At 42.9% G+C, this 25,401-nt stretch overlaps 1 protein-coding gene across 1 annotated transcript in view; it reads left to right on the forward strand.

Annotated features, from left to right (window-relative positions):
• ARHGAP20 (Rho GTPase activating protein 20) overlaps window positions 1-24,662 on the forward strand; it is a 50,042-nt gene extending 25,380 nt beyond the window's left edge. Inside the window, exons 4-14 of the mRNA XM_009867931.1 lie at window positions 775-816; window positions 1,811-1,895; window positions 4,731-4,808; window positions 9,297-9,363; window positions 11,242-11,424; window positions 15,566-15,744; window positions 18,666-18,827; window positions 20,196-20,305; window positions 21,245-21,434; window positions 21,921-22,032; window positions 23,602-24,662. Coding sequence (XP_009866233.1) covers window positions 775-816; window positions 1,811-1,895; window positions 4,731-4,808; window positions 9,297-9,363; window positions 11,242-11,424; window positions 15,566-15,744; window positions 18,666-18,827; window positions 20,196-20,305; window positions 21,245-21,434; window positions 21,921-22,032; window positions 23,602-24,662 — 2,269 coding nt within the window. The remainder of the gene's footprint in view (window positions 1-774; window positions 817-1,810; window positions 1,896-4,730; window positions 4,809-9,296; window positions 9,364-11,241; window positions 11,425-15,565; window positions 15,745-18,665; window positions 18,828-20,195; window positions 20,306-21,244; window positions 21,435-21,920; window positions 22,033-23,601) is intronic.
• The last annotated feature ends 739 nt before the right edge of the window (window positions 24,663-25,401 follow it).

Consider the following 25,401-nt stretch of genomic DNA (forward strand, 5'->3'; position numbering starts at 1 on the left):
AATCACATTTTTACTGTTTATGAAGTGCATTCCCCTCTCAGCATCATTCAGTAGGTTTGTTACTTCCCTAAATGTCTGTTCTGAAAATTTGAAGAACTTGATGTGCAGAGGCAGCAGCGGGAATAGTAGTAACTCCATCTGGGGCAGGATTTAAATCAAGAAAGTTGGAGCAAAATTAGGTTAGACTCCTTGCACTATCCTATTAATAGCTACATTTAAGTAGACAGCTTTGTGTCCTTGAAAGTGTATAAATGAGATAAAGATAAGTGAGATAAGCCTTGAAATGTCCAAAGTTAAACCCTACTATGTACAGTGGGACAATTATTTCATTCTGGCTTACATGTACTTTGTGATGTGGTAGTAAACCAAGTAATAAATAAGAAGATAGTTAGAATAGTGAAAGTGGGAAAAAGTCTGTTTAACTGAGGAAACACCTTTCAACTTTTGAATCAACTCTTATTTTAAAGTGCCTTTCTCTTCCATTTGGACATTAGTTTAAGAACTCAATCCATTTCCTACTGCATCCCCTGGTAAATCTTCAGCTTCTGTGATAAAAAGTGGTAACTGGGGCTTTTGATCTCTGTGGCAGACTTTTCAGTTGATTTTGCAGGGAAGTAGATTTTTTTATTCAAATCTGGGAAATCCTTTTAGGATTTATAGGTATTTATATAAATTGTAACCAAGAAGCAGTTCATTCCACTGTGGTTTGTACAAGCACTACTTTGTTATTAGAATGATGGCTGATTTGTTCTTGTTTTTCTATAATTCTTACAGGTCTGCAGAACAAAGGGAAACATGGCTGTCTTTTTTGCAAAGGTACCTTATTATACAGTCTTTGAAGACATTAAAAGGAGTCCCAGTCATCTAGACCAGTGATTCCCAAGCTATGGTGCCTATGCCATCATGATAGATAAGCTCTTTCAAAGTGATATTAAGAAAAAAAAATTAAAAGATCTCACACCTTCTCCCTATAGTAGATAGTAGGTGCCATTAATGCAATGATGACTACACAAGGAGGGAAACTCTTGCCTGTGCCTGAACATGGCTCAGCACAAAGCTGGAGCAATTCCTATCACACGTGGTCCCTTCCCTACGCAATTGTAGGAGCTTCTGCCACCATTGCTCTAGTTGAGCTGGGGCTTTTTCTATGATGAAGGCATCTAAGGAAGCCCAGCTCAGGAACCTCTGCTCTAACCTACCTGCTGCTCATGGCTGGCTTTATTTTGGTCTTACAACATGTACCTCGAGATGCAGGGTATGGTGGGAGGGGTTGTTTTAGTGCTGTTTTATTTCAGTCAGTGTTTGGACAGAAAACTACTAGTTGTGGTTTAGTTTTCTTGTCGCCTGGTTCTGCTGGTTGAGGTTTGTGTTTTTATCTGATTCTTCAGAGTTCCTGGGGCTGTTTAAATCATCCTTTCTAAGGGTGATTTCTAGTTCTCTCTTTTCCTCTTCAGTCCTTTGAACTAGCCCATACAATGGGATGTAACTGATTCCAGTAGGAGCGTGTAGTGCAGACTGAAGCATCACAATGATGGATAGTTTTAGCTTGATTTTTAACATAGAGTTTCTCTGCTGCTTACTCCAATTTCTACAATGAACTTTAGTACAACAGGATATTGGGGCCACAGTTAACATCCCTTCCAGGTACTGCTGGATGCTTTCTTCTCCTCAGAGATCTTTCTACCGCCGTACAGCTGCAAACAATAATCTGCTTCTTATTAAGTTACTGGCTGGTTGCTGTTTAAATCTCCATATTGCTATTTATGTTTACGGTATTAAAATTGTACTTGTTTTGCACTTGTTTTGTCAGTCGAATAAGAGAAGAGAAGGAAAAAGACTATCCTAAAAGCATTCCTCTGAAGATAATTGCAAAGGATGTGGGAACTTGTGCATATGTAAGTGTTCTTAAGCTAAACAGAGGTCTAAATCCACATCACCCATGAGTGCTGGTCACCTGTAAAACCTTTGGAAATCTCCATTAAGGACCCAGTCCCTTTAAAAGACTTGGCATATGCAGCTCTGAAATGTTTCTTTCCTGTATCTAATGCATGAGTTCCGTTTTAAAGACAGTGGGCTGGTTCTGGCACACAAACCAAAGACTGTGCAGTGTGAATTTCCAAGAAACCTCTAGCGGAACTTAAGCATCTTCAGAAATGCCAGTACAATGTATCCTTTTTTTACTTGTGAAGCCAATCTAAACCAACAGCTGGCTTAATTCAGTTCTGCAAAGCTGCAATGTGTTTTATTGTTTATCATGATCATAAGTCAGTGAAGCTGCGTATAGGAGTACCCTGAAATTGCTTTAATCAAGTTTTTTATCAACTAACTGATGCTGGTAAATTTATAGGCACAAGGTAAATTGGTAAAGCAAGGTCATCCACCAGGCGATTTTCACCTCTTTTACTAAGTCATTTTTAACCATTTTAAACTAAAATCTTGTATGTAGCCAGTTCCCTAGGGATACTCTAGCGTTCAGTGCTAAGGCATCCATTCTTCCTCTGCTTCTTACACAGTTGTCTTTTCTTTCTAACTGTGCTCCTAAGATGTGCATTTCATGCTCAGAAGCCTAAAAAGCATTTGCAAGGACGTGAGAAATTTTCACAGAAGTTAGACTTCACTGAAGGTCTTTTCCCAACAGTGAATCTCCACTTAAAATTCTGTATTTGCATAGACATAAGCATAAAGGAGTCTGCCTTTTATTCAGAAAATCATTAAGGTAAAATTTAGAATTTAGAATAAGATAAAATTTAGAATTTAGAATAAGATAAAATTTAGAATTGCCAGGTTGCTAAGATTAATGTTAATAAATAACAACAGTCATCGTGATAGTTAAAATGCAGAACTGCAGATCAGGGTGTGCTCAGGTGTAAATGTCTATAAATCATATATGCACTCAGGTGTTGCACTCTTGTACCAGGCTTTGTGATTTTTTTTAAAATGTCTTTTCTCCTTAGCTATAATTAGCTCATGTGCCAGATATGGTTCCCTGATCCTGACAGTCCTAGAAATGAGGCACTGTAGTCTAGCTATTATCAGTAATAAAACAGAGGAGAAGCAGATGGAAACTTTGTGATGCAAATGGTTCTTATGGCACTACAGTCCCTGTGCTACAGCAGCTGGATATGCCCAGGAATTATTTCATTTTCGAAGGGTAGGGAAGGCTGAATACAAGGCACAAATCATTTTATTATATTCTAGCCAAGAGCAAAATTTATGCAAATGTGCTGACCTACTCCTGAGAGCCAGATGTCATTGCTTCAGGCAAATGTTAAATTTTTTATGGTATGAGCGTTCAGATATGTCCTGAAGCAAGATATACAGTATTCTCACTACTTTCCTTTGATTGCCATGGCAGCTTGTTACCATCAGGGACATACACAGCTGTACAACTCAGATCTTTCCTAAATGCAAAACGTCAAGGGATTGTTGCACCTAAACATCCTATGGCCAGTATAAAATTGATACGCTACACAGGGCAGCAGGGTATAGCAAACTGTCTTGGGACTGGCAGTGAACATCTACATCCCGGCTCTGCCATCTTGCCTTCTTTGGGCCATTGGATATGCCTGGGCGGTTTGTTGCAGCGGGCACGTGCTTGTTCTGCCAGGGCTTTAAGCTGGCCACAAACCAGCTGCAATCCAGAAGCTGTGTAGGCTTCTAAAGAGGGCTCTAAAGGGAGCTTAGTAACTTGTCCTCAGTGCGTGGGAGCTGCCTCTCAGCTTGGAAGCGAGGCCAGAGTTTGCATGTGCTGGTGCAAGCCAAAACCACTGTGGACACGTTCTCCCTGCTTGTTTTTATGTCTGCAAGGTGCTGGCAGTGATGCTGCCACATCCCAGCAGAACCGAAGCTGGGGTCATTAATCCTGAAATGCGCTGCCCTGCGTGAGAGCAAGCCGTGGTGCCGAGGTGCAGAGCGCTGCCCAGATGCACCCGAGTAACACCAGTGCCAGGGAGCAGGTGCCAAAATCTCGCTCTGGAAAGACCGCCATGAGGAAAGCGGCATTTCCTCCGACACAAAGCTTGGCCCTTCATGCTGGTCGCTGCAGCTATTTAGAAAGCGGTGTTTCTGCTGATCCATGCTTTTCCATCAGCAGATTCTGGAGGATGCTGGAGAGGTAGCGTTTTAACTGGATGAAAGATTACCAAGGGGAAGTGTTTCTGGTACTAAGCCAAATGTAGCTTTGAGAGATCTATATAGAATGTAGCAAAGGATTTAGAGATGAAGAGCCTGCTTACTGTATTTTCTTACCAGGAAGATCTTCAGTAGAAAAGGACAGAAATTGTTAATAATTGATATGAGAACCTCTTATTTCACTGAAGAAACTCACTGAAATGTTTCATATTTTCAAAGGAAACTAGCATGATTTAAAATTAAACCATCGCCTTTCCCTTACGCAGTGTCTAAAGTGCAGTTTAGTGCCTGTCTCTTTTTGTATATTTTAACGTGTACACCTCATCCCCAGTACTCATGGCACTCTCCCTTCTGATGAAGCTGTTGGGGAAGTAGGGAGCAAAACCAGAAAGTATGTGTACAAAGCAGAGGAATCAAACCTTGGTCTCAGACAGCTGGATCTTTATCTATGTAGTATAACTTATTTATCAAGTAAAATTTTAACAGGATACTCCCATTTTTTCAAACAATGAATTATGCAGAGCTATTGCACTTCAGATATTCTTTACAAATCCAAATTTTCAATGACACTCTCCCCTTCTCCTTTTTTCTCTTCACAGTCAAAAACCTTAAGTGTAACCAATGTTGATACAGCAAATGATGTAATTCTGATGGCCCTGCAACAGCTGGGAATTAATGTAAGTCCTTGCACCAATTTTAGTGAGTCTTTTTGTAGTCACTTTTAATAACCAAATCTTCTCTTGCACTTTTTCTAAGTTTTAGGACATGAACATTAGTTAACTCTTTTATCATAGCAATTCAGAGTTGTTGAAATGAAGCAAAAGTGCCTTGTTAATATATAGACCTCCAGAGATCATCTAGTGCCTTAAAAGCTTTGAATAAGTCTCACATCCCTGTAAGGGATCCGTCACATTTGAAGTTGCTTTTAAATCAATTTTGCTGGAGCCTAAGAGGAGTTATCTTGACACAAGAAGAGAGAATTTGATACAGCTTCCTTTGAATGTTTGTTATTTGGTTTCAAAATGTGCAAGCATGCATCATCAGCTGTGTCCCCAGATTACAAGTACCAGCACTGCTCCCAGGTGTCCAAATCAGACACGCTAAATAACCACAGACCTTCAGTGTTATGTGAGATATGAACGTGGCTGTGTGGTTGCACAGAATCTGAATGCGCCCAATTTAAGCAATGTCCTGAAACTGTTTTGGAAAAAGGCTTTTACAAGACTTCGTAGAATCACAGAATCATAAAATACCAGGCTGGAAGGGGCCTCAAGGATCATCTGGCCCAACCTTTCTTGGGAAACATGTGGTCTAGACAAGATGCCCCAGTAACCTGCCAAGTTGAATCTTAAAGTGTCCAACGCTGGGGATCCACCACTTCCCTGGGGATGTTATTACAAGGGTTGATTGTTCGCATTGTGAAAAATTTTCCTCTTGTGACCATTTGGAATCTCCTCAGGAGTAGCTTGTACCCATTACCCCTCATCTTTTCCATGTGATTCCTTGTGAAAAGGGAGTCTCCATTGTCTTTGTATCCACCCTTTAAATACTGGAACATGGTGATAAGGTCTCCCCTAAGCCTGTTTTTTTTGGTGAAGGCTGGAATAACCCAATTCTGTCAGCTTTTCCTCATATTTCAAAAAAGTTTAAAAACTTGAAAAATTTTGAAAAAGAGCTATTTATAAACCACCACCCTCTGGGTGCAGCCTGTCAGCCGGTTCCACACCCACCGCACAGGCCACTTGCCTACACCATTACGCATCAGTTCCGATGTGATAAGGCAGCAAGTAGATGCAGCCATTCCTAGCAGATGAAGTACTGCCTCAGCTGGCTCCCTGTGCTCCACACCAGGCAAGGTACTGCCTCAGGTAGAGCAATGAGCCAGTGCTCAGGACAAGAATTCTGGCTCCCTTACTCTGTTTCTCTCAGTGTTTCACAGTGTGGCTCCAGCCAATACCGATTGTCATAGAAGCTCCTATATAACATCTTTTTCTCTGGCCTGTCAGTCTGCTGTCTAGGTAATGAGATTTTTTTAAAATGTCTTGCTCTTTATTCATATGTTGATCTCATTGCGTGGACACTGACATGTCTTTCCTTACCACATCCCTGAGTGAGAAGAGTTGAATATGACCAAAATGCCATTCTTATGCCTCCCTGAGGCTTTTGGAGACCCTCAGAAACAGCTGAAGTAATCTCAGAATTTGCTTTCCCTAGCATTTTTTATCCCTAATTTATACAGGCTTTTAATGCATCCAGTGGCCTATTCTGCTAGCTTGGGATTTCCCGGGCGTGGCGATTTCTGTCTAGCAGTCATGTTGTGGCTCAGACATCCCGTTTACACCAGGACTGGGCCCCTGGCCTGAGCTCAGGATCCAGCAGTCTGTCCAATTAAGGTAGCTCTGAATTTGACAGAGGGACTGCAAGGTGAAAAGGATAAGATACGTGTTAAAATTAGGATTTTAATTGCAAATTTTCTCTCTCAGTCTGCACCAAAAATCAAGAGACTGTGATGTATTACAACTGCAAGCATTCATTATGATATTCTTCATTTTTACACATTCTATGGTTGTCATTTACATTTCCTCCTCTTGTGTACAGAAAAAACAAGAAAATGGTAGTATTGGAAGAGATTATTTTGTTTGCTATGAGCAGGAGGAGGAGCTGGTTAGGTTTCAGCTTTGTGTTCTTTTGTATGTACTACAATCAACCCTTTCTCCTCTTTACCTTTTTATTTCGAGTGAAAAAAAATGAAAGCAATCCAAAAGATGTAAAATCTTGCCTGCAGATTTATTTGCCCAGTATTTTTTCACTGCACCTTCATAGCATAAAGTCTTTTTCATTAGAAGGATATCATAAGATTCGCAATCTAAATAAATTAAGCTGTAGCCTGTGTATCAATTAAACACCCAACCCCATCGCAGTATTGTTCTGACTGTGAGGAATCTTTTCCTTATGCGCTGCCTTGAGGTTTTTTATTTATGTCCAGAGAGAACCACTTGAAAGGAGCTCTATGACTTTTCAATGGCAATTATAGAAACTACATTTCACATCTTGTGTGATTAATGGGGCTATTACTTTGGCTGAGTTCACTCTGGTTTAACACATCAGGGTTTTCCCCTCTGTGGTTTCTCTGGTAAAATGACAACTAGTTCGTGCAAAATGGCATTGATCATCTGTTCCAAATTATCAAGTGGGGCAGAAAGAAGGGCCTTGGGTTTCCCAGCTCTGTAAGTACACTTGCTGTTTTTTCTGGGACGGTCACATTTATACTGACAAATGGTCTCATAAAGCCCATAAAGGACATTTGCAATCGAGAGCGGAGCAGTCTCCCTCCTGAAACTGTTCTTACTGGCTCTTCCCCTTCCCTTGCTTCCCCTTCACAGCAACGAACCCTTTCATATCTGTATTTAAAAGGAAAAGTAAATACCCTTTCTTGTGCTCCATAGCTGTATTTATTTGCTCCTGGCTGCTTGCCCTGAGGCATCAGAGATGTCTCCAAAGCCTATTTATTTTCCTTCTGCCCCCTGCTAGCTAACTTAACAGCAATGCTAATATGGGCCAGAAAGCTCTGTCAGTCAGAGAGCAAACTGTGAAGGCTTTATTGGGTCCATCAGCATTGCACTGGGTGCATGCAGCAAGTAGGAAGTGTCTCAAGAGCTTTGGGGACACTGGGTGAAGGTCCAGACAATGCAGGATAGTGTCAAATCTGTTTAAAAGGAAGTAGGATTTAATTTTAGAGCTAAACAAATACTGTTGTGAGGTATTTATCACCTTTTGTAGCCAGAAAGCTTTTAGATTTCAGTTGTCCTGATTTAGCAGTGTCACTGAAAAGGGATTTAAGGTATAACAGATCTCTTTTCATACAATGTATTTATCCAGTTGCTATTACCTTTTGTCCTTCCAGTGGTTTATATTAAATGTCTTTCTTTTGATTTCTATTGTGTCACCGTCATATCTGAAATAATGTGCTACTCTCCTTCAGTTAAACTCCAACATTGACTTGTATATTTATGCTAAAGGCAATATTTAGAATTTGCTTTCAAATCAGCAGTTTTACGCAGCTTTCCCCAAAGATGTTCACATTCTCCAGTCCTCTGGAAATTGTCTTCTTTGATGTAGATTTATCCTCTCCACTGTGAATTTTGAAACGGGGCTCAGCAGTCTTAAAGCACCATCCAGTGCTCCCAAGCCCTTCCACATAAAAAGGCTACACAAGAGGGTTGACGGCAGCCCTACAATGAGATTTTGGGGCAGAAGTGAGCTCCAGGAGCCCCCTGAGTGCCATCCTTGCCTCGGCATCACCAGCACAGGCTCAGGTCTCAAGCGAAGGTGCTCATGCCCTGCTCTCCAGCGCAGGGCACAGGGGGCTGTTGGCTGGCGAGCCTGAGCTCATCCCGCTTGCAAGGGATGTAGAGGAGTTGGGAGGAGGTGGTGGAGCAGGTCTCAGGTATGAAGTTGGGGGTGCCTCTATGCCATCAAACACCCTGGAGGATGTGATTACCCCGAGACTTAGAACAGAGCTGAAGGGTCACCGTAGCTCGCACGAAATGCCTGCTGTCTGCCACGTGCTCTGCTGCGAGCCTCCTGTTCATGCTGCTTATCTGTAATCCTTCTAGGGGATCAGATCTGCCTCTCCTCAGGGCTGGGTGCTGCTCAGCACTGGTGGGGAGAGGTGGGACATGGAGGAGCTCGGTGACAGAAGCAACACCCCACACCAGAGGTCCCCTCCGTGCCTCATTTCCAGCCTCCCAGGAGCGGGGAGGCACAGGGGCCAGGGACTGACTCAGCCCTGGGGCATGGGCGGCTGGTGTGGCTCACGTGTTAGTCTGGCCTCAAAAACTGTCCCGTGTCCTAGCAGACTGTGACCTCCATCCTTCTGCTTCCAGAAGCAATGAAAGAACTGGGGCAAATCTCCCCCTTTTCCTTCAGGAATTACAGGCTCCAGCTCCTCTCACAGCTCAGAGCTGGACCCTGGTCACATAAACCACATTGCATGTGACAGACACAGTTCAGAAGCTTTGCTGCTGGCAAATTTGGGCACTGCAAAAGTCAAGGGGGTTCCTTTGACTCAGCTGGCCAGGTGCAGGTTATTCTTACATTGTGAGAAACCTAACATGAATTCCTCTTAATGGCTGGCAAACTTATTCTTAATTTTCATTTTAAAGGGCTCTGAAAAAGACTATAAGCTGTGGGTGATTTCAGGAAGAGAAGATGCTCCTTACCCTCTTATTGGTAAGTTCCTGACATGGTTTTGTTTTTCAACATTCTCTCAGTTTTTAGTGCTGAAGGAGGCAAGAAATACAAAGAAGGCTGAAGTGCAATTTCCTCTTTTGTTTTGCTTTTCCCATTTTTTCTTTTACTTCCCTGTCACGCAAGTTTGCCTGTTTGGGGAGCTGGTCAGATGGTGAGAGGCAACTGTCTGCTTATGTCACTAAGAGGTTGAAAAAGTTCATTTATTTCTGCCCCAATTTGCTGCATGAGCCTTGGTCTGTCTCCAGAGTCAGGCTCTGAACTCACCTCCTCTCCCGGGTGGGGCCCAACTTTACCACATTTCTTCCTACACTTCTTTACTCCCCTCCTCAGCAAAACTCAGCAGAGTTTTGAGAAATGTACTGTTCTTCCACAACTCAAGTTAACTGATTCAAGAGGTTCTTTTCAGTCCTGTATTTCTCTTACTGGCTGACAGCTCCCCTCTGATTAGGAGCAAATTATTGCTTACTCACTTTGTAAAATGCTTTTCGAAACATTTTTTCTCCAGGAATAAACCCAAAGCTCAGAACTGATTGGATGGAGTGATTTGATTTTTGCCCATGATTCACTAAGAACAAATCCCTTCCTGTTATTAAAAACCTTTCCCTGAAGCCCAGCATTACTTGTGCTATATAAGAGTTCACGGATGATTAGAACAAGAAAAATGGGTGGATTTTTCTGTTTTCCTCTTGCAAATCTAACCCCAGTAAATCTTAACATTCCTTCTTAAAGCAGCCTTAGCTGCAAATGCTTTACTGGAGTCAGAAAACAGTAATATTTATAAAATATCCAACACGTGCACCTTATAGACAGTGCAAACTGTTTTGTCTTTGAAACATAACAGATTTTGTCTTTCTGACTGTTACGTGTAGCTTCCTCGGATAAAATCACAGCCATGGTTTTAAATATAGAAACAGAGAATACAAAAATCAGAAAAGCCTTTCCAACTGACTGACTCTCTCACTGCAAATTCAGTGGAATTCACAACCTTTGGAAAAGAAGAATCTGTTATTAAACTGGTGTTGTTCTTGATATTTATGTGAAGGGTTATCAGTTAAGATCAGTTTTTATCATAGGCAGACATCAGAAGCAGAGTTCAGCTGTGCTTCAGCTTCACGCTACCTATAATCTCAAATAAAGTCTCTTCCTCTATCAGTGTTCAAGTCTAAGTGCAAGTTTAGTAAAACCTCTTAGCACTGAACCCCTGTGTAATATATTTTAACTTCTAGATCTTAGACAAGTCCAAAAAATATCTTTTTGGTGACATTTTTGAAAGCTCCTCCAGAAATGAATTGCCTCTGTGTAGTCCCCAAAGATGCTGGTTAATGCCGAGCATAGCTCATTTGCATTAGCCCAGTGATTAATGTTTCCTTCCTGTTTCAGCCTCAGACAGGAACCGTAATTGTGTTCGTTTGACTGAGTTGATGGCTGTTGTGTGGAGAGGGAGGGAAGAACTCTCGCACGAATTTTTCGGTTTTGCATGCTCAGCAAAAACCTAATTTCTTGCTAGAACTGTATGAGCAACAACTTATGGTGTTGCAAGTAAAGCAATAGAAGGAACAGAACACAATTCAGAAATAGTCACTTGTAATTTTTCTGATGGGCTTTTACATGATACAGCCGTAATAGGTCTGATATTGCTTTTATGTCTGTTTAAGTGCACTGAGCTCAGTAATTCCGTATCTGCCAGTCTATGGTTTATGCCAGTGTAAATACACAGAAAAGCGTCAATTCTGAGATCACTGAGAGAGAAAGTGCTGCAGGCCAGCATACAAAATCTGTTTTTTCTCCAAGGCGGATGGGAGTTTTGCAAGTCTCCAGTCAATCCAACACAGATTATTATGATTTCTCTTTGAACAGGGCATGAGTATCCCTTTGGAATTAAAATGAGCCACATTCGTGACGCGATGCCCCACGGATCAAAGCACTGTGCCTGCCCCCGGCAGCTTCAGGGGTCCTTCTTGACAGAGCAGCTGCCCCAGGAGCTGCAGTGCCAGTTTGTGCTGAAGCCAAGCCGCCTGGCCGTGTGCCAGCAGCTGAACGGTACGTCGCCCCGGTCGCCCTCAGCATTGGTCACCCACAGCCCGGCCACCTCCTTGGCTCTGCTAGAGAAAGCAAACCCACCAGGATGGGGCGGGAAAGGGGGTGGTAGAAAGCGAAGAGCAGGGTGCAGGTGTACCTTCCAGTTGCACCGGGGATTTTGCGATGCGTCTCTCCCTGATTTGAGTGTGCCCTTGTATACGTGTCATCTTTGCAAGATATGTTTTGACAAGCTGCCTGTCAAATGGTTGTTCTAAAATCAGCAAAAGAAAGACAGGATCTCTCCCCTGCAATTTTTTGTAAGTCTATTAGCCAAGCTTCTCTCTGCAGCCCTTGCGGTGCCCCGTAGCAAGGCGGAGTGGTTTTATGGTGCAGGAGTCAAAGCTTGACTTCAGCACAGAATTCCCGTGCAACGTTTGGCAGCATCCTTTATCTCAAGGAAGCACTTAGGACTCCACGCCTGCCTCACTGGGACCCTCGCGTGGCAAAGCCTGGGCATGTACCTGAGTCCCTAGATGAAGTGAGGGAATACGACTTCTTTATTTCAGTTCTTTTCCAGTAATATTTTCTTCTGCCTTTGGCCCTGATGCTGCAAAAATATGAGCACCTGCTCTCTGTTTTGCTCTCTGTTGTCAACGACACAATGACTGCTCACTGCCTATGAATAAAACAAACAAGGGCATAGAGAATGGAGCATTAGACTAAAAACTCTGTCGGGCGAGGATACATCCCATGGTGTGTTTTTATTGTGCTTAATACACTGGCATACTCAGCTGTTAGGAACTCTGCCCTATTTCGCCATTAATGACCGTATAATAATAACATACACGCTGTCATCCTGTGCACTTCCCAATACCTACGACCTCCCACAATATATGGGAGAATCCATTTGTAATGTTTTTAGAAATTAAATATAGCGAGGCTGTACCAGTATCTATCACAAATTATTCTGGAAATTGATTGCATTTTATATAAATTAATTTCCTTTCCACATGCCTTTATCCCCCCCGTTTCCAGTAATTTGTATCAGATATTACTTCATGGCATATTTTAAGAATGAAGCAATCTAGCAAAGGGGTGTAATTAGGTTTACAGGCCCCGCTTGGCAGCTGACATTGACTGGCAAGAGAAAATAGAAATGCAAATCAGGCCTATAAAGTTCTAATGCAGATGTGTTGTCAGCGGTGCTGTGCGAGCTGTGGGAGGGGGGCGAAGCTGGCTTAGGGGCAGCAGAAGCCTGGGGCAAGTCATGCACAGGGACTGCACTAGTTGGGAGAAAGAGGCTTTTAGTCCATTCAGGTTTCCTGCTTTCATCTGGCAAAACTTTTAAAGTGATGTATAGGTCTGGCTGCTTGCACACCACCTTACCTGGCATACAGTGCCAGTTGTTGTGCTCTTCCCAACTCCTTCTCACCTATTTCAGTTTTGGAAAACAGCAAAGGGTAACCTCACACAAGCCAAGGCTGTGATCTGGCTTTGGGCTCATCTTCAGACCAGCAAGCCAACATGTGCGTTGTTGTTAGGTAACCACTGAGCACACACCACCGCATCCGGGGCACATTTACAGGCAGCAGAGTCTGTAACCCCCAATTTCACTGCCGCACGTGCTGTGCCAGCCACCCTCCCAGCTCTTCCCTGCACCAGTACTGCTGCTCTGGACACGCTCTCCCGTCTGGAGGCAGCAAGGGGGAGCTGCCCAGTTGTCCCAACACGAACCGTGGTTGGGCAGTGTTGTCGGTGTTGACAGGCAGACATGACTGACAACTGGCTGTCACATCAAACAAGTAGCTACGTGGACACCAACTGAGGTGGTGTGGTTGCATCAGCTGTCCCAGCAGGATGGTTAAAAAAAGCACAGAAGAATTTACTGTGTAGAAGAACTGGAGTGTTTCCGTTGCCTCTCCTGCAGCCTTTCAGCACGTAACAGGAATGGTCACCTACCAGTTAAACATAGCTGTCAAGTAATGCTCCTGAGCACATGTCTAAAAAGTATTGTTCTCATTGGTTTGCAAGAAGAGGAAATGCCACCTGTATGACTGGGACACGACCTATGCATAGAAACTCCCTGTGTGTAAAATATGAGCAGAATAGATGACTGCTATGAGCAAGATCTGCAACCAAAGAAATGCTGGTTTTTTTCTGATTCTGGCCTAGAATAATCCATCGGAGCAAGGCCTTGATATTTTTTTGTGGAAGTACTTCTGCAGAGCAATAATTGGCATCTCTTTTGGCTGAGAGGAGGCTGGGCTTCTCCTTGTGTTGTAACTTTGCACAGGTTCAAGAAAAGAGGCTGTAAAACCTCCCCTTCTCATCTGCTCTTTACCTTAAGAGGGTTCAACCTGCTTAGAAAAGGGAATATGAAAAGGATGAGTTTTCCTGTTGTTCAGTGACTGTTAGTTTTGTAAGTGACATGGCACTTTGTTGCCGTACATCAGCTGTTGATTAAGATTTCCTTCCTGTCCCAGTTAATCACAGTTTGAGGCGTGGCTAGGAGTGGAGCAAACAGTGAGAGGCTAAGAAAAGTTCCTAGTTTTGAGACCCATTTTTTTTTCACTTCTACTATTCCTTGTTCTCCAAAATAGCACCCCTTCTGAATTTTTACTTCCACTGAGATCTACAGGGTTGCCAGGAAAAAAACCCAACAAAACAGTATGTATTTGCCATTGTGTGAATAGAACAAGCGAAGCAAACCATATTCATGTGCTAATATCCAGCTCATCTGAAAGAAAAACACCCAGAATTTTGAAAGTTATAGGTGAGTTATGTTCTCCAGAAACATGATGTGTCTAGTAAAGCCTTAGCCACTGCCAAGCTTATATTTCATGAAGCTTTGGACTGCTTAAAATGTATATCCTCTTTATTACTTTTTGTGAAAATACTTTTTCATCAGTCTTTCACATTCATATGTTCACATTTTGAGTTAAACTAACTTTTCATCCTGTGATGAAAAGACTTCCACCCATTCCCAAAGGGAGCATGATCTCCTAGAATGAAATGACGTATAATGAAAATCAATATTTGGCCTAAAGAACAAGTGTAGCAAAGTAGAGGAGAGAAACATTTGGTATTATACCACAATTCTGACTTCTGCTTCTACTCTCTGCCCTCCACAACAGCAGAAAGCAAAATGTTTGACCAGGTGAAAGAACCAGCTAATGGGAAGGTGCATATAGTGGGTGAGCAACTGAATCAAAGCTCACTGATTTTGAAAACATCTAGAAAATTAAAAACATATCAGAACAAGTTTTTCCCAGTTAGCACTTTCACCATAAACAGTCTCAACCCACCCTTAGCAGTAGCCCATGCTGTTAAGAACATGTTACACTGGCTGATGTTGAGAAAGGTCTTATGAAAAAAACACACCTTTTTGTATCCCAATACCAGTATTTCCTTCTCTATATGCTGCAAATAAGAGCTTCAATTACTGGTGCTCTTTACATATCTCATGAAATATGGTAGAATAAATGAAGACAAATGGAGCCTATAAGTGTCCTAGCAGCATGCTGAAATGCCATCTGGAAAGCTTTGATTAAAGGGCAGGCACCGTTCCTGAGCTGTGGTCAGCAAATGGTTGAAGCGGGGACACTAATGATACGCTTGCTTTGTGGAGATGAGAGTCCAGGCAGTGACTTTTTCTGCTCTGAAAACATCTCACCCCATTAGTTTATTCTCTGGTGTTACTTGTGGGGAGAGCAGGTACTCTCCCTCCATTGCCAGGGGACCTAGGATGGAACTATGGACAACAAGCCAAGGTGAGGGCAGTGGTGTTTATGTATTTTTTTTTTTCCGGAGAAGGTCTGTGGTTTTGCACCTGTGGGTGGGAAATGAGTTATTTAGCACAGTCCAGCTCCACGTGAAGTCAACGGGCTGAGGTTTGTCACCCCACACTTAGCGATGAGTGCTAATGCTGTGGTCCAGCGGTGCAGAGCAGATCCTGGTGACCCTGGTAAGAGCGTGGGTAGGGCAGCACGTTCTCCACACACGCACAGGTACGAGCATGGTGCATTAGGCTGAGCCGGGTGCCAAGGAGTCAGTTGAGTTCATGACATTTTTCCCTTTGAAACCATAGCAACCACCGCAAAACAAATACTGGAATTAGAATTGAAATGCATTTTTTCTAATAAACACCTTTCTCTTTTCCCAGACTTAAGCCAAAAGTCATTTAAAAGGAAAAGGTCTATCATAAATTGGGCTTTTTGGCGTGGCCCAGGCAGTCACTTGGACAACGCACCCCTCTCCTCAACATCTGCTACTCCCGGGAAGCTCTTTGGCCTCTTGTTAACAACCATCTGCGAGGATGACAACCTGCCCAAACCCCTCTTGGTGAGTCCCAGGCTCAGAGTTGGCTCTTGCAGCAATGGAATATCTTTGTGTATTCAGTGAGAACATGGGGACACTTTGTAAATGGAACACTGAAATCACCTGAGCAGTGAAACCAGAAAGCAACCTCATTTGTGGTTCTCAGCAAGAACTTTGGTTTTTAACATATGCTGTGGTCAGGCCTGGTTAATAACAGACCGCGTGAGAAATGTATGTGATCAGTTTGTTGCTCCGGGCTATTTCTTCTTTAGAGCCCATGCTATAAGGCTGATTCCCAAATCCTCACTTATGCGGTGTAAATAAATGCTGCATTCACATACACTTTTTAAACTACTCTCAAGATCTCGCTAAAATCCCCAATTCCGTAAAGGTGGCATCTGCTGTCCCATAGAGGCAGCCCGTGCATGCACGCAAATGCTACCTCCCCATAAATAGACAGTTTCAGAGCCTTTCCCGAAGGCATCCCAGAACAGGCAGGTGCTCTGGGTCTTCCTGTTGATCTGACAGCACCACTTCAAAAGTAGGTGGGAAGGAGAAGGCTGCAGAACCATCTTTTCATCCTGTCTCCAGGGAACGCTAGTGCTGTGGGTGCTCTCAAAACCAGTCCAGGAACATAAAAGAGGTTGTCCTAGAGCCCAGTCCCAGGCACAGTTAAGGCAGGCATGTTGTCAACGCAGCACTTGAGATATTTAGGGAATGGGAGTGAGCCCCACAGGATTGGGCCCCTCATCCTAACAGCCTGACTTCTGACTGAGAGAACTTGCCAGAATTCCACTGAAATCTGCGGGGTTATACCAGTTTACAGGAAGAGGTGGTTTGTCTTCTAAGCATATGCTTGATTATCACTGCCTGAATAGTGAATCATACCAGGACTTTTCAGGTCTTCAGTAGTGTGAGGCTGTTATTTTTTTTTGAGGGAGAAGCATGCATTTTTATTACTTAGGTCATTTAAATAAGCTCTCCAGAGATGGACTGTGTAAGAACCTGGTCCCTTATGCTCTTGGATTGAGAGGTGCGCCAGTGCTGCATTTCAGAAATTTCTCCAAAACATAAATATTAGTAAATTTTTAGCTGGAAGAAAACAAAGTTACTAAGCACAGAGTCACAGCTGGGTAGACTTTGTGCTTTGAATCTTAAATGCTGTGTTTATGCCAGAGAATATAACTTACTTTTAATTTCATGCAGTGTCTCTGGAGAATAGAATACTGCATCTGAGGGACTGTGTATGATTTACCTGTAACAGAAGGAAAATATCAGGCATGACTGCTGCAGGCATGTTTGATATCTCTGTTGCAAAGCTTCAAACTTGTTTTCACAGCTGAAGGACTTTCTTTTAGTCATTGCCACACTGAATTGTCTTACACTGTTAGTTTCATCCGTGTAATTATGTCTGGGTTTACTGCTTTAAGAGAGGCTTCCCAGTTTTATCTTGTTGGTATTTTGTTCAAAATATGTTTTCAAAACATTTGTTCATGCACTAAGATCCTGTGCTGTGAGACTCAGCCCATTTTGACAGCAGAGGTCTAAATCCCTGCAAAGAAAATGGAAATGCTGATGAGTCCTACTGCCACGAATGTGCTCCTCCAAAGTGTCTGCACGGACATAAATGCTTGGCTTCAAGCTTCTGCAAGACCAAGAAAGAAACGTTAAAGAAGAAAAGTAAAAATAATAGTTTCCATTAGACTTATTTGCACTGCAGTGTGTCAGGAAGACCTACCTTACAGCCCAGAAGGGAGGCCACCAAGCCCCGCTGCTCAGCCATTACTGTTACAATAACTCAGTTTAATGATGACAGACTCGCCCCCAGTGTCCGTTTTCTTGCCATCTTTTTTGATAACTTGGTCTTCAGACAACTGTGTGCGTGTGTGTAATCCCAGCGACTGTCTGCATGTATTTCCCCCCCAGAAGAGACAAACATGACAAATTCAACATCGCTTGCAGCAGGCCTGGGGAGAGGTGAGCAGCATGTCTGAGAGACGACCCACAGGAGAGTGCAGAGAATTAAGCGGCTGGAAAATATCATGTGCATATTACCTCAGGAGAAGTCTCTGATTTCAGCATTTCTTTTTCTGCTCGTTTTCCTCTCTTATTTAACAGAAAATAAGACCCTCCTGTTATTTTAAAAGTGAGGCAAGAATCTCCTTGTTTGCCTTTTTCTTTTAAATACCTCATGGAGTGAGCTACTTACTTGTTTACTCCTTTGCAGCTTCATTGGCTTCAGAAGAGCCACAAGGCAAGTTTTAGCCCTCTCTGGGTGACCTCCCAGGTGGGAGCGCCTTGCCCTGCAGTGGTCCTGCTAACAGCCCGGAGCTGCTTGCAGAGCACAATACTGCTTACGAGAAGCAAAGGGTGTAAAAATCTGACTCTGATCTGCTGTAGAAGCACAGATAGATATTAACAGGCAAAGCCCTTTCCAGTTTATATAAAATCTCATTTTTTCAGACATCAGGCACAGAACAGAAGTCTTCGTGTTTGGTCAGGGGCAATATTGAACACACTGACAAGGCTCTCATATCTTCCTACGCAGTGGTGTCTGACTGAGGCCACTGTCAGATGCAGAGCTTTGGATTAAGTAGACTACTCTCCTTTTCCCATACTACAGTGTTTAAATATTTAAATGACTTGGCTAAATCTTGCACAGATGCTGGACGATCATGCGGGATGCTAGTGCTCAGCAGTTGGCAGCAAGGTATTTCTGAAGGGTTGTTTTCCAAAATCATTGCCCCAGGGCACAGCTTTGGTGTTTGGTGTGGCTTGGAGCGTGAGCCTTAACTTGTGTTTGATTGGTGAGCTGCTTTAGGACTCAGAGGTTTCCACCTGTGGCAAAAGTGGCAAAAATACATTTTAATGGCACTAAAAGGTAAAATATATTTCTGAGAAATATTTCTCCTGAGAAAGCCTCTCTGCTTTTTAATTTTGTTTAGGACATGCTTTCCCTCCTTTACCAAGAAGGCCCTTCCACTGAGGGTATTTTCAGACGCTCTGGAAGTGCAAAAACCTGCAAAGAGCTCAAGGAGAAGCTTGATTCAGGCGCTGAAGTGGACCTAGCCTGCGAATCCATATTTGTGACAGCGTCTTTGTTTAAGGTATGTGAAGAACGTTCCTTCCCTCTTTTGGGGTGAGAGCAGCACAGGTACCGGGCACAAGCAAGTAGGGCTTTTCCCAAAGAGGGTTTGATGGGCTGAATTAAGAACAGCCTGGCACATTAACATTGTGAGGATCTCCAGGGGAGGCTACACTGAATTGGGATGGAGAAGAGGACTAGCCAGTTTGTTTCATTGCCAGCTGTCCTGAGGTCTCAGCTACAACTCAGCTAATTTCTTTATTTCTGCTTAAAGACAGTGAACCGCTAGAAAGGCAGGTTTGCAGACCTGTTTCCTTACTTACCAGTAATACCCTATGCTACAGACCCTAGCAAGTATATAGTGTTGCCCAAGATATTTGGATTAATTTCCCCTGTTATCTGTTCTTACAGACTTGTATGTTAAAAACAGTGTTCCTTGTGCAAAAAACATCCCAAACCTTCAGTAAAATTTCAGCTACAAGGAGGATCAGCGTATTTATTTTCACATTTTACTACAGTGCATCTGTTTATGTGTTGGTTTTGCTTAAAAGAAGTCGTAATTTCCATTCTAAGGCAAGGATTGCTTCAGTGGAATGTTTTTATTGCAGAAACCTGTTCCTCTTGCTACCATATGAGAGGTTTTCTTCGGTGAGACACAATTACTTTCTTCAGGTGAATTTAGGATGTGCATTTAGAGCAGGACAGCTGCACCATGCAGAGGGCTGGTGTGCAATACTCATCCCCTGGTTTCAGTGAGGGGCAATTGCTTCGCATTTATAACATTGAAGAGTTATCACACAGGAGCAAATGTGTTGCTCATGTATCATAGCTTCCCTTACTCTGGCTTGTTTGGGAAGCCAGGATTTAGGCTTCTTCCCAAGTTGCAAGAGTTTTCATGCCAGTGCTTGAGGTACTGGGAAGCAGGAACAGCAAGACTGTCCATGACTGGAGTTAAGTGTTCCGCTACCGAAAGGGCTTGATAGGGGAAGGGAGGAAGGGGTGCCTTGGCGTGCTTATGGTCTGGAGATATCGGAGCTTGTCAGCTAAGGAAAAGGGGCTACAGGTGAAGTTAAATGATAAGTAAAGACAGACATTATGCAGCATCAGAATAACCAGTCACATTGCAGATTTTTTTCAATTCATCAATAGCAGATCCAAATACCTCTATTTTGACAGGAAAGGGTGAAGAAAGACCAGGAAAATATTAACTTTAAGCATAATCCAAAATACTTACGTATCTTGCTGCTCGTTTTGGTTGCTGTGTGGATCACGATGCTTGTCAGCAAGTGCTGTCCCACTGGTATATCTTCTTGTATCTGCATCTTATTCCTACTCCCTCCCATGCTCCAGAACAGCTGTTCACATGTTTCTTCTTCTTTTCTCTTGATAGGATTTTCTTCGCAACATCCCAGGCAGCATTTTGTCATCCCAGCTCTGTGATAAGTGGGTCTCTGTGATGGATCAAGGAAATAATGAAGAGAAGATAAAAAGCATCCAAAGGTAGAGTTACTTATATTCTTATATTCTCTATATTCTTTTCTTAGAAATTTATATTCCAGAATGCAGAATCCTAAATATTCAACTTACAATTAATTTTTTTTTTAAAATAGATGCTAAAAATACCTTTGTATATGACAGAGCATTCAAACTTAGGTATATACTTATGCAATTGCCTGATGCAACAGTCTTCTGACTCTCTTCTGTGCTGCTTTTCTGCCTTTGGTGGATACTGCTAAATAAATGAAATGTCCTTTCGTGAAAAAAAATATTTATAGTATTTATAAATATGCTGTCCAAGGCCTAGATTTCTGCCTGATACCAAATCCAGAATGACCTGCAGGGAGCTTCAGGATCCTGGGTGAAAGGGTAGCTGAAATCAGTTCTTCATATATTCCCTCTCATTCATCTCAAATTTTAGTGATCATTTTGAAGCCAGGATGGAATTGTGAGTGAATTTATGGAGCACAGTGACAAGGGAAGCCTCCGCCCTTGCAGATGATATAAACCAGAAAGTGGCAAAGTTTATGTCATGGGAAACAGAGCTTTGGTCACTAGCTGACCTCACTCATGCTTACATACATATGTACTTATGGCAACTAGATGTGATGGAGAGACAACTGTTTGGTTAAATGAACAGTGAATTATCAGGCAACGTAGGTGAAATACAGTTTTGTGTCATAGTGTACTTGGTTCATTAGTTTGAGAGAGTGTCATTTTAATTACGTGTTAGAGTGTTTTCTGTACCCCTAGAAAACTGTTCAGAGATGTGGCACATTGAGGGAAAGCAGCTGAGTGAGAACACCTCTTTGACACACTCCATGGTTTAATTAGTGGACCATGTTTCTTTATTTTGATTACCTTGACTTGTGTATATCTACTGAAAATGGGTTTATGTTGTCCAGTCACTATGTGCAGAAATACATTTCTGTATGTTTTCAGGTTAATAGAGCAACTTCCCAGAGCTAATGTTGTTCTCTTACGGTACATCTTTGGAGTACTGCATGGTATAGAAATGCGATCTGAAGAGAACCAGATGAATGCATTTAATCTGGCTATCTGCATTGCACCCAGCCTGCTCTGGCCTCCTGTCTCCTCCACTCCTGATGTAGAAAGTGAATTTGCAAAAAAGGTAAGAGACGCTGCAATGTAGTAAAAAACCAAACCACCCTTCATCCCGTTCAACCAGGCAGTTGGTTACAAATGTGAAAACAGTTGGTACCTCTTCAGATCAGGACTTGTCCTCTTATCAGGGCTCCAGAAATTGTTCATTGATCCATTCTCATGATCTGCCTGGAAAAAGGAGATGGAGATAATAAAGCAATACCCAGAGTGTTAGCAAAGTGCTTCTCTCATCAAAAAGATCTCTGGTTGTGGTGACCTTGGAACAGGACAGAGCAGAAACAGAAAAAAATGTATACAAGGATGTATACTGGGTCATTTTAGCTGGGCCTGGCTGTTTCCTCAGGCCCAGGACATTGGGAGAGGAGTTCCTGGCTGTCAGGGGCACATCACCAATGGACGGTTTGCTCCTGTTCCTCATCCATATGGTGAGCTTGCTCTGAGTGGAATACTGCAAGATCTGACAAGACATCTCTGTCCCATTGCTCTGTTGCAGATATCTAGTCTGGTACAGTTCCTCACTGAGAATTGCTGCAGGATTTTTGGAGAAGAAATTACCTCCCTCTTTGGAGAAATACTAATGACATGCAAGAGAGAGAACAGCTCAGGTAATACAAACGATGTTTTTGATCCTGTTGGGCAGCTAAACTCAGCCAGGCAAAAGATCAGCATATTGTGTGGAAGAATGCTGTTCCCTCTTCATGTGGTGTTCCCAGACACTGCTGTTCTGTTTCCTTTGCCCAAATTACTGGTGATAATCACTCATTCAACTTACCATAGACCTGGGCCATATCACAAAATGCTCTCCGAAAGAATCTCTTGCTCCTACTCCAGTCATCTGAGCCACTATGTTAAAAAAAAGGGAGGAGGGAAAACAAAGGAAGAAAAAGTCCAGAGAAGGTTTCATCTCACATCTAGAATTTTTTCCCCTGCCTTGTTTTCCCAGAATATCAGGAAGTGGGTGATCAAGACTTATTATAATACAGCTGTCACATCATTATATTAGGCTTGAAAGCATCTATTTGTCATTATCAAAAGAGAGAGACCTCCAGAGTTTCAATGGGACATCCAGGTTTTGCTACTAGCACAGAAGAAAAATCACAGAACTGAAAAATGTCTGATGGACTAGTTGATGGAGCATTCCAGAATATCATTAAGACTCTTTGTCACTCCAACTCTGTGAGAGTATCGATGTTGACTGGAGTTTTGGGGCTCTCCTTAAAATATTTCTAAAGCAGCAGCATTTCTGTAAAATAAATTTTGGCACAAGTGTCCTACATTAAAAGTGGCAATGACACTTGCTCCAGCACACCAGTCTGAGTCAGTGTGGCCCTCCCAAACTCCCCGTGCTCTGCCTTCAGTGAAATTTGGTGAAATCTGGCCTGCCCCCTCCCCAAGCACGGTAGCACATGGGAACTGCTGTGCTGGGACATGCTGGGCTTGAGAGCTCAGGCCCACGAGAGGCTGTGGCAGCTGAACAAGTTTCCAGGCACGCACTGAGGCACGCTGACTGCCCATGCGTCAACTCTGTCGCCTGCAAATGTGAGATAAGTCAGCTTAGCGTAGCCCTGAGCAAAAGAGATTTAATGTAGTTCCAATTATCGCATGTATGGAATAGGGCTCAGGTGTGCACTGCTCACTGCGAAACGAGGTGGCTGTTTAAACTGAGACAAGAACTTTTTCATAGGGTTGCTCTTAAAAATGTTATATTTTCTGGAGGACCATAAAAGTACAAAGTATGCCCTATTCTCTTCATTTGTCTAAAAGCAGAAAAGAAAGGATAAAAGTGCTTTCAATATTCAATAGCGCAAAGAAAATTCAATAAATTACTGATTCAATATAGTGTATGTAAATTATTGTTTACAGCTGGATTACCCACTACTAAAGTTCCCCACTTAAAAAAAAAGCAGCCACAAAAGCCCCTAACCCTTATTTGTGTCGTTATTCTGCTCCTTGACTGAACTGCAACTCAGCACTCATTTCAGGTTTTCCGTTTCACAATTAGACAGTACTTTTTTCTAAAATTATTGGCATTTTGGCTTGAAGAATCTTTAAAGGGCAAATGGTCCTGAAAGTAAAGGATACTTGCCAGAAAAGAAAAAAAGAGAAAAATCGCAGCTGCTTATCAGCAGCATGGTTCAGTCGCTGATGTGTTAACACTTGGTTTGTCCTTGCAGATGCTGCATCTCTCCATCTGAATGACTCTTCCTACGACAGCCTGGAAAACGAGGCGAACGATGAAGCTGACTCTTCTTCTAGCGACTGGATTAAGAATCGCGATCAGGATAACAGGAGCAGGGAGTCTGTCTTCACTCTGAGTGACGGTGATTCGGAGCAGACGGAGGTGGATGAAATCCAGAGTAAAACCAGATCGAAACAGTTGGCAATTTCTGTTGATGTACACCATAAGTTTTCATTGCAAGAAAACTCAGAGAATGAGTCTCTCTGCTCCAGTGCACTGGGCTTCTCTTCAGCAGCTACCTCTAGCGTTCTCAAAACCTTGAGGAGACACCGGCGCTCCTCAGAGCCTGCAATTGGCCTCCTTGCCCCCAACTTTGCCCGCGTTGGAGATGGTCATGAGAAGGCAACACGCAAAACCAGCTGTGATGTTGTCCTGTCTCACGAAGATGAAGACTATCTCCGTCAGCTTCGGTCACTGCAGATGGAAGGGCAAAAGCTTATCAATCAGAGCTTGATTATAGGGATTAACGTTGGTAAAAATGACAACACAAACCAAAATGTTGAAAAGAAAGACTTATCCCATTGCCTCCTTCCTCCAACGCCAGAGGGATTAAATATGTGCTCAGGATTTAGCTCTTCTAGCCTGTCTTCTCCTGGGACATCTCCGTCTGTGTCATCAATGAGCTCTCTGGACAGTGCTTTCTCTCAGTTTTCAGACCAATCTGTGTTTACCCCAACTGAAACCTCCTCCCCTTTCGATAGCACTTTTCAATCTCTAAAGAAACATGAAGACACTGTTGCTGAAGTGGCCGGTGACTGTTTGGTTACACCCACCAAGGTGCCACCATCTCCACAACCTACTGATGCTTTGGCTGTGGGGGGCTTGGTGGAGCCCAACAGTGGACCAGCGCCCCTGAAACCTACTGACGGGGTCGACGGCTATTTGATTAAGCCTGATATTCAGCCATTACCTCTGAAAGTTACAGGAAGAGACAGACTTCATGATCCAAGATCAAAGAGGAGGTCTAGAAGGGCATTACAGCCATCCAAAGTTTGAGGAGACTGACCAAAGCTTTTTTTGCGGAGGAATCTCGACACTTAAAGTGAACACCACAAAGCAAATGCCTTTGGTGTTAATGTGTGTTCATTTTAGGTTTAATATCCGGGTTGTTCAAATTTAATTGAGCAGTCCCCAGATTCACAGGTTTTCTTTTTTTAGGAAACTATCCGAGTAATGTTCCCACCTAAAGCTTTGCGAGAACATTATAAGACTAATACTAATTGCTGAAAAGCAAGCAAACGGACATCTCCCGAAAATCTGGAAGGGTCCCTGGAGCTAACGAGGAGCAGCACCTTGTTCCATGAGCCTGCCAGGGCAGTGGGGTGCCTGCTGGGCCTCTCCCCTTGACCACTCGTGTGTTGAACCTTGCAGATGTGAGTCCCAGTCCTTCGTGGTTTTGATGTAGCGTGCAAAGTCAGCATAGATTCCATAACTGTGGTATTATACTACTGTTCTGAAACCAATAGGTATTAACCTTCATTGTCCTCTGAGGAATAAGCGTGTTGTTTTTCTGTATGTTAATAAGGTGTGTTCGATAGGTGTAGTTATTTCTTTCACGCTGCAGAAGGAAGAAGAAAAATAAGCTCAAAAATAAGTAAAGAGAAACGCTGAAGCTTGTAACTAACACCTCGCGACTCTCTGTGTTTCATTTATTGTGCTTCGTTGGCTGTTCTGTTCGTGTTTAAGTTGTGAATAGTTTCTTAACATTGCTGTAAATGGCGTTATGTACTATTGC

The sequence above is a fragment of the Apaloderma vittatum genome, unplaced genomic scaffold (assembly GCF_000703405.1).
Source record: "Apaloderma vittatum isolate BGI_N311 unplaced genomic scaffold, ASM70340v1 scaffold14764, whole genome shotgun sequence".
NCBI classification, from domain to species: Eukaryota; Metazoa; Chordata; class Aves; order Trogoniformes; family Trogonidae; genus Apaloderma; species Apaloderma vittatum.